At 41.8% G+C, this 12,614-nt stretch overlaps 1 protein-coding gene across 3 annotated transcripts; it reads right to left on the reverse strand.

The window, feature by feature from the left end:
• Positions 1 to 8,283: 8,283 nt before the first annotated feature.
• On the reverse strand, positions 8,284 to 12,608 carry AURKAIP1 (aurora kinase A interacting protein 1). Of its 3 annotated transcripts, none has more exons than XM_035902154.1 (4): positions 12,516 to 12,608; positions 12,160 to 12,250; positions 11,173 to 11,621; positions 8,284 to 10,197 (listed from the first exon to the last, which is right to left on the reverse strand). In XM_035902154.1, the coding sequence occupies exons 2-4, from the start codon at positions 12,209 to 12,211 to the stop codon at positions 10,090 to 10,092; spliced, it is 609 nt and encodes a 202-aa protein (XP_035758047.1). In that variant the 5' UTR covers positions 12,212 to 12,250; positions 12,516 to 12,608; the 3' UTR covers positions 8,284 to 10,089. The 3 variants fall into 3 exon arrangements, with proteins under 3 accessions (XP_035758047.1, XP_009645064.1, XP_035758048.1); XM_009646769.2 differs by lacking the exon at positions 12,516 to 12,608 and adding an exon at positions 12,379 to 12,509; XM_035902155.1 differs by lacking the exon at positions 12,516 to 12,608 and adding an exon at positions 12,365 to 12,509.
• Positions 12,609 to 12,614: the final 6 nt, after the last annotated feature.

Genomic DNA, 12,614 nt, shown 5'->3' on the forward strand with positions numbered 1-12,614 from the left:
AAAGGCCCCCTTGAAAAAAAAAAAAAAAAAAAAAAAAAAAAAAAAAAAAAGAGGCCTGCACTTTACACACTTTTTCATTCCAGATCTGAAGGCAGTCTACATGGAAGTTGTTAACCCTACACAAGGAAGGTAGGTTCTGAGGAAGAGAGGGGAGAAGAACAGCTTCACTGTCCACCACTCCTACTCACTCACACGTCCCTTCAGCATGCCTAGCAGGCTGACCACACCACAGTCCTGCAGACCATGAACACAGCACAACCAGAATCTCGCTCCTTCCACTCTCGCCACCGGCAGAAGGACATACTGGCAGTCTCTGGCTGTACTGCCAAAACTTTACGATGGGATGCCCATCAACATGAGGCTGGCAGTGTTACAGAAGGTATAGCGTTTTCAGATACATCACCAAGAAGCCCTGCGCTTATCAGAGACAAGGAGAACATCCAGGTCAGAACGTAAAAGCAGAAGGAGGAAGGAGGACGAGGAAGATTCTCATATACTTACACAGGCTTTGATGCCATAACTGTTATTGCCTAACTCCCTATTTCTGTTTGTCTCTCTCACAAGTAACCTGGTAAGCTTTCATGCTAGAACAAAATTGAAAGCAGCCATCACCCACTAACAGCACTGATTCCGTGCTAGCGGAGAGGACTAAACAGAGCGCCTTTTCCAGAGCAGCTCCTCAGCAACTCACACGCAGGCAGCAGTAGGTCAGGTTTCTCTAAGATGGGAAACACTTAAGCCACAAGCACACAGCACTGTTTATTTCTGCAAAGAACCAAGAAGTTCTGAGAGTACTCAGGGAGCAGACACATTTAGCTGAGAGATGCCATTTTTTGTCCCCTTTCTGACCATCAGCGTTGTGCCTCAAACCACATCTTTCAGTCTCGCTGCACATGGGAACAGTGTTCTGGTACTACGAGCTTTTGAAGGGAAACTCCATTCCTCACACTAATTGCAGCCCTTTTGTTGCACCCGCCTAAAATAATTAAGCAGTGGGATTCCAGGTACAGCATCTTATTTTGAGGTCAGAAATGACTGGGAAAGCGTGGAAAAATTAATAGGTTGCCTCTGAAAAGGGTGCTCAAAGGTTGCCTCCCAGAGAGTTTTATTATTTACCTCAGGTTTGCAGGCCATTTCATTTAAAATAAAATTACTTTGGCTGAAAGGAGGTTGTTTTATTATAGTGCAATATAATCCTCCTTCCAAATTTAGGCACACAAACATGGATCCTGGCCAACTTTTAAGGGTAGTCGATGTGAATTGTGTATTTGCTCTAGATCAATCCAAGAGGACACTGGCAACCATAACTTTAGCTAAAAAAAACCAGCACGCTGCTTGCTTTGCCTCCTTTAGAAATCAAATGTTCTATTTCTGCAGACAAACCTACTTGCTTGAACCAGCATTGCTCCTTCTTTCCAGAGATCTGAATATTATGCTACAGTATGAAATTTAACTTTCTACCAGCCTTTTGAGAAGAAAAGGATCCTCATCCCCTTTAAGAAAGAGAGGAAAATGAGAAACAAAATTTTTTAGTATCTTGCCAAATGTCACAGAGGAAACATGTCAGAGCTCAGAAGGTCCTGGCTCTGCATTTCTTATTAAGTCTTAAGCAGTACAATAATCCCAGTTAAACTAGTGGTATAACATGGAACTTTTCAGTGTTCTCTAGTCTCTGAGGATTTCTTACTCTAATAAGCATCGTTACTATCCCTAATCAGCCAATAGCTCTGAGGTGCTTTTTTACCTGCTCATTAAATATAAACACCAAGAGAGAGTAGCCAGCCATCAGTGAAGAAATTAACACTATCCCAAAGTTAGTGCATCCTCTGAAAAGTGCTATTTATGAAATATCATTGAAAAGCATACAATTCTGCCTAATTTTTTCTTGCAAAAATTGCCTGTTGTCCAAGTGGCCCTTGAGGAGTTACGGAAAAGTGAAATACCCCAGCATGGTGATTCTAGCAAAATTACCTTCAACAGACAAGTCCAGAGGGAATGGTCTAGCTGAAGAAAATACAGATCCTGTAAATTTACAGAAATTTGTGTCTTTACAGCCACAGATAATGAGGTGCTCCTGACCAAACCACAGCAGAGAAGGCTGCTCCTTTGGTACTTCTTGTCTCCATAAAATAATGTGGTACTCAAATAAGAGAGTAGAGGGGTAAGTGTCTCAGTTCCTGTGCAGAACAGTAAGTGAAAGCAGCCTTCTCAAGCACACTACGCCAATATTAGTTGTTGCCACTTCCTAGTGAAACTGGAGGGACATTTCCACAGTGCCTTCACCCAAAATGCCAAAGCACTTTTCAAAATTATCACAGTCACCTGTGACACAAATGTAATTCTGCCATTCTGGAGCGGAACAGAGCAGGTGGTTCACAGAACAAAATCCACTATATAATAGTTTAGAACAGAGGAAAGAAAGGATATAAACTTGGAGACCCTGTCCCACACACCCCTTCTAACCTAACCTGATATTGTGAAATCAACAATTACTTTTGGGTTGACAGAACCACCCAGAGAAACCATAAAGCTCCTTTAGAATTCCCACTCCAAACTGGGGAGCAGCCCCATGACACCAAATGCAATAATGCATATTCCTCCATCAGTACAATGTGGAAATGTTCAAGTTCCTTTAACCTAGCAGCCCTACTCCAGAAGCAGCTGCCGCCACACTGAAAGCAACATATGTGTATTTTTATTTGCTCTCCTTTCCGCTCCCCAGCTCTGTTTCATAATTAGAAATCACTCAAGGAGAAGGTGTTGCACCCAAGGCACAGATATCGAGATTGTTATTTTCCGCTTACTTTCTCTTCACAGTCGCAGGTTTCTGCATAAATTACCTGTGGGAGAAAGCTTTTCCTGTCTTTCTGAGGGCTACAACCCTCTTCCCTTCCCCAAGGGATGAATGATGTTATCAGAAAGTAGGACACATTTAGCTTTGTCCTACCTTCCGATGGGCCTACAGCAGTTCTTAGAGATGGCAGGATGCCAACACTAATACAGGCCACATCACAAAGACAGTAAAATTAGGCACTGAGAGTTCTCTGGAGGATGCCCGTTCAGACCTAGGGAAAGCAACAGAGAAGATCATATGCAGCAGCATCTTCTGGACAGTAACTGAAACAATATGAATGGTCAGGAAAGCCAAACCAAGGCCTGCTAAGCCTGGGTGACCAGTCACAGATTCTGCCTTCAGGATGTACCTGCTGATTCTGCTGCTGAACGGACTCCAGCTGGCTGTTCCATAATGAACGAGCTGCCTCAGTGCTGACGGAGGCAAAAACCCTTTGTCAGTAGAGGAAACAGCTCTGACTCAAAAGCACCCAGGGAACGGAGCTGGTGAGTAACGTGGTGCTGTTTACACATAGTCACATTGCTGACTGTAACTGCTGTAGTTCCTTCTACCGTTTTTTTTTTTCCCCTTGGCACATTCTTCTATGACTGCATATTCTTCAAGTTTAACCAGTTCCTCACTGGCTGGTAATAAAGCTCAGCCAGAATCATCCTGCCATGAATTGTTAATTCCCTTTAAAATAAACCTAACAAATACCAAGCTATTAGATTTTTACCTGATGTGTTGACTCCTTGCTCAGGACTTCACATCCTTAACACCAATCACTTCGCAAGTGGTTATGGGGCTCTGTACTGCTTGTGGCTGCTGAGGGGCTCCGGGAGTGTTTTCTCCAGACCTAGACATACCAAAGGCAATGACACTCCCTCAGCACAAGACCTGCATGATCAGATCAGCACCAAGTCTTGTTTATTGAACAAGTGAAAAAACTCATTTTTGACCAAGATTTCATGTTCTCTTTCTACTTTAAACAAAATTTTAGCCACATTTCCTAAAGAAACAAGGCACGTGCAGTTATATGATCCCACTGTCCATTCAACCTCCTCCTTCCCGTTATTTTAAAACACAATAGGCAATTTTCAGCTACATTTGAGAGTAGGGGACAAGTCTCATAATGAGTTTAATAGTTCTTACAAGTTTTGTAACTAGCATTAACAGAGGAAAGATGCATTAGCACCCATGCAGTCAGCACGACTAAAAAATTCAGTCTCCTTGAGGTCCTCCTAACTTTTCTGACTCACAGAACTCCTTGTTTCAGTTTTGTTCCTCTGTCTTAGAGGGAAAGGCAAACAAGCATGGATACTTCCACGGGAAAGCCAGCACACTCTGTTTGCTTAAGGCTAGCTCAGATGTCTGCATGAGCTACAGTTACTGATTTTTTTAATTTAAAAATCAGTAGGAAAAGCAAATCCCACTTTTCAAAACCATTTCAGTCCTGCAAATGCAATGCTCCAGTTTAAGTACAGAGTGCTGTTATTTTTGGAGAGCTACTGACCAGGCTCAGCCCAAGCGAACCCAAACCATGATGTTTTCACAGTCAGAACAGATGCCAGTAGCATGAATGGTGAAAAGATGTAATTTTAGTTATCCACAGGTGCTGTTTGCAAGATTAGTAACATCACTTTAGCCAGATTTTCGGCGAGTGTAAACAAGCATGGTTCATTAATTTTGGAATACACGGACTAGGGGTTCACATCTACTGAAGTAGAGCTGGCTTCATATTTTGAGAAGGACCAAGTCAGAGCTACTGAAGCCAATGTACATACACCAACTTATCCTAGGTAATATTTTGACAGTCTTTAATATGAAAGCATCCCATTTAATATAGGTATTAGCTCACCAGAGTAGAGGTACACATTGCTTCTGCTCAGGAATTATTGGCCAATGGTAGTCAGGTAGAAGGAGGAGCAAGGACCTATTAACCTCCTGAAAAGGTGTGTTTTGTACACCAGATGCTCATAAACATTCCCTGACATGGGCTAACATGTACTCCTTTTAAGACAGGTCTTGAGTTTACTGATGGCGGAAAGAACAACAGTTCCCACATACAGTCATAAAAAGAACTTGTGCTTCCAGTGCCAGAGTTTTGGTGTGCAGAGAAATCCTCCTGCAGCCAAGGAGGAGGCATCACGCCTGCCCTCTCCCTCTGTAAAAAAACAAACAAAAAAACCCCCAAACCAAACAAAACCCCACCACACAACCAAAAATCCAAACAACAAAGAAACTCACAACTTCCCCCCCCCCACCTTGAAAAAACACCACCACAAAAAAACCCCACACTCCAAAAAAACAGGTTCTTAGGCATACCGCCTATCAGGAGCCAATACAACGGCAACACGAAGAGTATTTCTCTTTACATTTGCTGCTACAGTCGTGTGCAGCCAGATGTACTGAGCATCCCACAGCCTGTCCTCAGCACTTCAACACACACGTGTCACTGCTCCCGTCAAATCACAGCTGAAAACACTGTGAACGAATTCTTTTGGCGTGGACCCTTTCAAGATGACAGTCCATCAGCCTAGCAAAATCTAACTGTCTGGGTAATACCAATGTAAACTTTTGTCCAGGCTTCCCACACTTTAGGATTTAAGGCTAGTCAAACCCTTTGCATGTCTACAAACAGCCTCAATTCAGATCAGTGTTTTCCTTCAACGTGAAGTCTTTGGTCCCATTACCTATGCAGCTCCTGGTTTGAATCAGCTTCAGGTCTGGTCTCATGAGCAGGAGAAGCCATCATTACATTCCGCTCCGTTTCCTCTCCACAGGACTCCTTCCTGGACAGCCGGCAAACTGTCCTGCTGCCTGTGCCAAGGACAGCATGAAGAGGGCATCCATGAGCTCAGACTCATTGCCTGCATGCCCCCAGGGCTGCTCTAACAGCTAGCAGACTGTCCAACATGCTTTGTAGGCTAAGCGCAAGATTTCCAAAGGAAAGGAATATCTTGTATTGACTGCTGGACTTTCTCTTTTCCTGTAAGAAACTCAAAGTTGAATAGAATTAATTTGAAGCGAGCCAAAACTACAGCAGACAATTACCAAGAATTATTCTTCTGTGGAGAACTGGAGCAAGTGGCTGCCATAGAGAGCTAAAATCTCTTCCAACTCTCTCTCCAGACTATCAGAGGTGTTAGGGTTAACTGTTGTTTGTACATGAAGAGCCAAATTGCCAAACTGCTGCAATTTACACACATTTTAAATGTTTCTACTTTCCACTCATTTGGGGTTCAATCCTTGTCACCAGAGGGACCAACCTTCTCGGCTTCCTCATTCGCACTGAAATAGGGCTGACATCTCAGTGAGGTTGCTATTTTATAAAAAGGTAATTGAAATACATTTTCTACTCCCCATCAGTTATCACAGATCTCCTGCTTCAGCATTATTTCTAAAAATCTCTTGTCACTGCTAATACCTGATCGCTACCACTGTGGACCACTCAGCAATTGTCCAGATACGCAAAGGACTGGCAGTTGATCCAGGATTTTCCATCCCCATGCCAAGCAAACCTATCTCTGATTGTGTTACACAATACAATAGCTGAGAAAAAGCTGCAGCAAGCAGTTTCTTTTGCATTGCACTCTTTCCCATATACAATCAGGCCTGACTCTCAGCTACCCGAGTGTAATTCCAGTGTGTACAGAAGACTGAGTACGGTTGGATGCAAGTCTCACCACTTGTAAGTTCTGTTGCATTCATTTGGGTGGGTGAAAGAACTGTTATCTTATGTCCAGAGTCCTGTAAAATACTTTGAGAATCCATACTGATGCAACTGAACAACACATTTTCTAGAGAAGACTCCTAAAAATGCACTTAGTACCTACCCTGGTAAGAAACATTGCCATCCAGGTCAAGGAGACAACTAAAATCTAACTAAAAAAATGAAAGTTTACCAGCAACCATTATTTGCTAGGATTAGAAAGAAATGGTATTTCTGCTACCTGCGTGTCAGAAGCCCACTACCACCACGTTGCTGGGTTTTGACCTTTCCAAAAGGGAGAACACTCTGATTTTTAATGTGATGCTTTGGCTGAAAGAAACAAAATTCAGAATTTTCATCCCTTCTGAGTCATACGACTTCCTATTTTAGAGCCAACTCATTTCAGCACAAACCCGATTGCTGTGATAAAGCTACCAAACTTGATGTTCTGTTCAACTAACTGAGCTTGCTGTGTGTATTTAAGTGCATGCAATCCAAGAATTATGGGTGTAAGCATGACTGTAATTGGGTCTATAGTCCGATTTTGAGGCACCTTTCCAGACCAATGACTGTCTGGCAGTTTCAAACATAAAATCCCCATCCCCCTGGATACCTCCGGTCTCTGTAATACAGCAACCTCCTGCTGACTTTCAACCATTTCCTCTCAGAACAGTAAGGAGATGAAGGAGAAAAGTCTTAAATATTTTGAGAATTATAAAAGTTGAACCTTTCCTGTCTGCAGCCTTTTTTTTTTTTTTTTTTGCTACCACAGCTACATATGCACATACACATTTACTTAGCATGCATGTACATTGGTACGTACATGTTTTGGAGAGGAACAGCAACTCATAATAAAGCTTTGTGAATAGCATGTTATGTACTCGTGCTCCCCCTACAGAAAAACAGGCGCAGCTTTTGCCTGATTCTCCCTGTTTAGCAAAGCAAGAGAGAGTTTAAAATTGCATCCTGTGGTCAAGAGAGTTAAAGCAAGTTGATAAACCCGACAGAGTCTTTGCAGTATCTTCCACAAAGAAAATACAAATCCTGAGACATGTTTTGAGGTACTTCAGCAAAAAGGAATACAGCATTTATATGACTGAGATTGGCAGTAGCTGTCACGGATGGTTTACAGACACTTTTGTAAATTACACAGTAGTTCCAGACTTCTATACATGGTTGTGTAATTATGTCTAATAGATGTAAAAGTAATGACTACTCTTGGCAGACTACAATTTGAAGGACTGGACTAGTACTTAGAGAGCATACCATTTAATAAGCTACTTTACTTCATGGAGACTTGCAATTCACCACACAAGTACCCTAATTAACACAATCATTGCGATGGTACAACAGTTCACTGGCACTGGAACATCACAAAGTACTGAATGAGTATGCTTTGCAATTCCCAATATTTCAATAATTCTCTTTTCTAGTTACTATCCCAATGTAAAAGAAGTTAGAGAGCAAGGCGATGGTGCCGACGCTGGAAAATGGCATACAAAGTTCTCTGCCTGCATGATCCCCGCAGAGATGAGTACAATGGACATGTTTGTGACCCACAGCCCCATCACTACGTTTCCCAAGAGCAAGAGGGGGTTTTATGTCAAAGTAGAGATAGATAAGATTAACCTAAGACCCTAGTGCAGGAAAAATGGATAACATACCCTTGGACAGCTTGAGATTTAAGTCTACAAAGATGAAAGTTATAGGATTAAGTAAGACAAAAAGAAAATCAAGGAAGAATAAATGCCAAAACTGGAATGAGAGGTACAGCACTGATAAATGAGCAGGGCATACTACTGCTGTTGTCCTTTGCTCCATGTAATTCCAAAGACATCCCAACTCTTCAACAATCTCCTGGAAATGTGCAAACTGATTACCATTTTTCCCTAGGTAGAAAAACAGCAAGCTTGGAGTAAGAGCCAGTAAGAGAATCATAGGACTGACAGAGAACAACAATGCTGGCATAGGGGCTCTTAAAACAAACGTGACTGGGGAAAAAAGACATGGACCTGACTTCAAAGGTGCTAATCCTCTCAGGCCCCAGCCTTTCATCTTTGCATCTTTGTGCAGGGAATGTGTATTGGTATTTTAGAAACACCTAGATGCCCTCTGCGTATTTAACAAACCTGTAAGCCAAAATCAACACTCAATCTCTTCTCTTGCTCGGTGAGTTTCTAAGGCTCATGGCTAGACATCCTCCTCTTCGTGGAAATCCTGACAATAGGCTGTGGGTGTACCCTTTCCTTAAAATGCCAACATAACGAATCAGCTGGCTTCTACATCAATGGCCAAGGAGTTTCAGAGGCTTTGAATTTACTGCCATCTAACGACAAAAACAGCAAAGCGCCCTACACAGAACCTCAGACACGTTCGCTGTGCGCGAGTCACCTGCCCTTCCTGCAGCGAGACTCAACTGTACCTTGTGGAAATAAGTGGAAACGGATTATTTTTTTTCTTCCCTTTCAGTTTAGTCAACTGTTCTGCTCCTAGGACATAAAAGGGAATGCTTTTTCAGGGTAGCTTCCCTGTATGCTGCAGAATGATGGGCCTAAGGGAACTCATTTTTCTTCCCTCCCTTCTCTCAAGAGGTCAGTCCACCCCATCTATCTGCTGGAATAGAGGAGGGAAGAGCTAAATCACACAGAACAGAAGTTAACTGCCTCAAAGAGAAAAATCAAAAGCAGAACCCAAAACAGAATGCAGATATAAAGTCCTCTATCAGGGTTTAAAATAAACAATCTACTTTTTTCACAGCTTTCATGACTCTCTTCAATCATGTAAAACCAGCTGATTGCAACAGGGTTGTCTTGGGCACAAAACAGTTTTTATAGTTAATGAATAATTAGCTCTGAACTTTACTGATACCATTATCTGGACATTCTGTGTGACAAGGGTCAATCATAGAAAAAAAAAACCAATTTTTTATTAGCACAAAACAGAACAGAAAAAATAAATATGCCTTTTAAGGACGCTCATGCAATGCCTAAGGCACATGCACACTGAGGCTTCAGGTAAGTGAAAATTAAAAGCTTTTGCAGGTATGTTTATGGAATTCTGACTCAATTCCTATTTCACCACAACTCTTCATAAACACCAGCCCTTCTATAGTAAGACTATGAAAGAATGTGGTTTTGAAAAGAACTTTTCACAATGCTTTTGTCTTATATACAGTCAGAAGAATTGTTTCACTTATCCCATCTCCCACTGATTGTTCTTACAGTACATTGTTCAGTCTCATCATAAATAGCAACCTCAGAAATTCAGCTGCTGTCTAAGACACCTCTGTTCTGACACATGGTCGGGAGCAGCAGCAGCACAGGACCGCACACAGCACTGCCAAGTCACTATACAAGGGCTCATAACATTCTTTTGAGGAGGAAAAGCATATTGCTGTCAGGTTTGCCCTTGGAAAACTGCTCACCAAGACTGAAAGCTTCCTCCTATTGATTTCATCACACTCAGAAAAAGGTTAAAAGTAATTCATGTACTTTAAATATTTTTTTTAATTACAATTACAGGTTAAAACCCATTACAAGTGTTTTTATCGCTTGGAACTTTTCAGAAATATCTTGGGTGTTTGCCATCCTGCAGGAGGATTTTTCAAACCAGCTCTTTTCCAGATGCGCTCCAAATCTTTCTCAAATTTTATCTAGAACAGAAAAAAAAAAAAAAAAAAAGAAATAAAAAACACTAACGTAGCTCACAAGCAACACTCAAGTATTCAGCCACTGCCACGTGTCCCAAGGAGAATCTACGTATAACACACACAAAGGAAATAAATGCTTTTAAGTCGGCAGCTTTTTGTAAGTGTCAAAATAGTTAGCCTTACTACACAAAATAGATTAACAGGCACAAGGATCTCGGTAGCATTGTTTTAAAAATCCAGTGCAAGGAAAACTGAGAAGATGGAAAACTGTAAAAAGATTAAGAGGATTTTTCTCATCATAAAGTGTTCAACACTGCTTCCTACAAATCTGAAGAAACAGAATTACAATTAACCCTAACTTTCATCTAGGCAAGGTGAAAATTACCAGAGAATGAACTAAACTGTATCATAGCAAACCTAACAGACTACTGAGAGGCTGCGTTGAGTAAGAACATCTACAGATTGGACGAAGGCCCATGTCTTTCCTCACCCCTTCTAATAAGGGAACTAAAAGGCTTCTATACAGAAAAAGACAATAGGTAGCACTTGAGGATGTTTGCAAGACATGAAAGAAATTGAACCAGTCTCCCTGATATAACACAGACACGTGAATTAATCTTTTACACAAATGCCAAAATTCTTCTCCATTAGCCATTATATATATTATACTCATTATATATATTATATTCTCCACATAAGTTATGGTCATGCAAGAAAAATTACACCTAGTAACTACCACACATATATGTTTACAACCACAGAAATATTCTAAATTTCAACTCCTGAAGATGTACAGGTTGAACACAAAACAGAAAAAACTACTGTATCAGTAAATACTGAATTCATTAAGGCTCTCCGAGCTGCTGCCGTTTTTCCCCAAATCGATTCCACTTAAAAACATCATCCGATACCTGAACAGAGGCCAGTTTGAGAAGTGGGCACATTTATGTCAAGATGTTCTCTCTACCCCAAATTTACCTGACGTTTCTTCTTGCGACCTTCCTTTATCCTCCTCCGTACAAACTTTCTTCGCTTCAGCAGCTTTTTGAACTTGTGCCGATTCATTTTCCTTCTGCGAATCTTCAAAACGTTCTTACATTCAAGTTTGTTGGTAAGTGTTCCCTCTCCTTCCTCCACATCAGCTCCCTCATCAGACGGGGGACAGTCGTATCGCTGGAGAGGTTCATAGCCCACTTCTTCCTCAGCATTAAGGACTTCTGCTTTAGGAAGGGAGTATCTAACTGTCAGCCAGCTTTCTAAGGGGCTGATGGAAAGTTTTCTGGGGATGAGCATCTCTTCCAGTTCAGGGTCCAGAGCATACCATCGCTGAGGTTGGGCTCCACTCTTGTTAGATGGCTGGGTGCTATAGTGCGCAGATGTAGAGTGATAGCAAAGAAAGGAAGACACTGACCTTGGCAAAAGGTGGCCTTTGAGAAGAAAAGAATTCCACTTAAGAGGCAGAATTTTCAAACAGTATTTAAAGAAAAGCTTTGCCCAGCTCTCAAACCACCAGACAACTGCGACCAGAACAATCTAATAAAGGAAGCTGCTTAGAAAAATTATGTTCTCATCATAAAAAAGGAAGTTGTTTTGTTTTTTTTTTTAATTTGAATTTAATTACATTTTTACTATCTGGAAAAATTACATTATACAGTGTTATACTGCATAACCTGTGTAAGTAAAGTTTGGAATGGCTAGGACCTGTTCACTGTATTAAGCCTTTCTGCTGCTAAGGAATCTCCTCCTAAGCTTCAAAGAGGTCAAGACAGAGCTACACAATACTGACAGAATAGATCAGAGACACAACATTCCACAGGCACCGAATCAACAACAGCCTCACCACTCTTGCACTGCTTGCTGGAAAAGAAATTTCTTGGAGCTTAATCACCCCAGAAAAAAAAAAAAAAAAAAAAACACCAAACCAAAAAAACAAACAGAAAACTAGGTCACACAACATCTGTTTACCTGCAATTCGTGAAACCTTCAGTAAACGGGAAGTCAGCAGTGGCATCAACATACTGATCCACTTTGCTCACTCTCACAGAGCCAGTAACGACTGTTAAAATAAGAATATTTATTCAATTAGGGAAACGTTGTTTTTACACGTTAAAAAACCCCTCTAAAGTTTAACCCAAACACTCCAAAAGATGGGCTGCGCCCCTCTAAGCACCCTCCTCGTTTTACCAACGCGCTGTCGGATTTTGCTGCAGGAGCCTGGCCCACAGGCACTGGTGCAGCTGAGCTGCGGAGGTGATTAATAAAGCTTCGGCTGTTGCGGAGTTAAATATCAGGTAACTTCAGCCCGGGCCCCGGGGGCACACCTCTGCCCAGCTCGGGGCGAAGGCCTTGCTTTCCACAGCAGGAACCGGAGCGCAAGAAAGGCGCCCGCTGCCCTCAGGCCGTGAGGAACAGCCCCGCGG

The sequence above is a fragment of the Egretta garzetta genome, unplaced genomic scaffold, assembly GCF_000687185.1.
Source record: "Egretta garzetta isolate BGI_Z169 unplaced genomic scaffold, ASM68718v1 scaffold29, whole genome shotgun sequence".
Classification (NCBI taxonomy): Eukaryota; Metazoa; Chordata; class Aves; order Pelecaniformes; family Ardeidae; genus Egretta; species Egretta garzetta.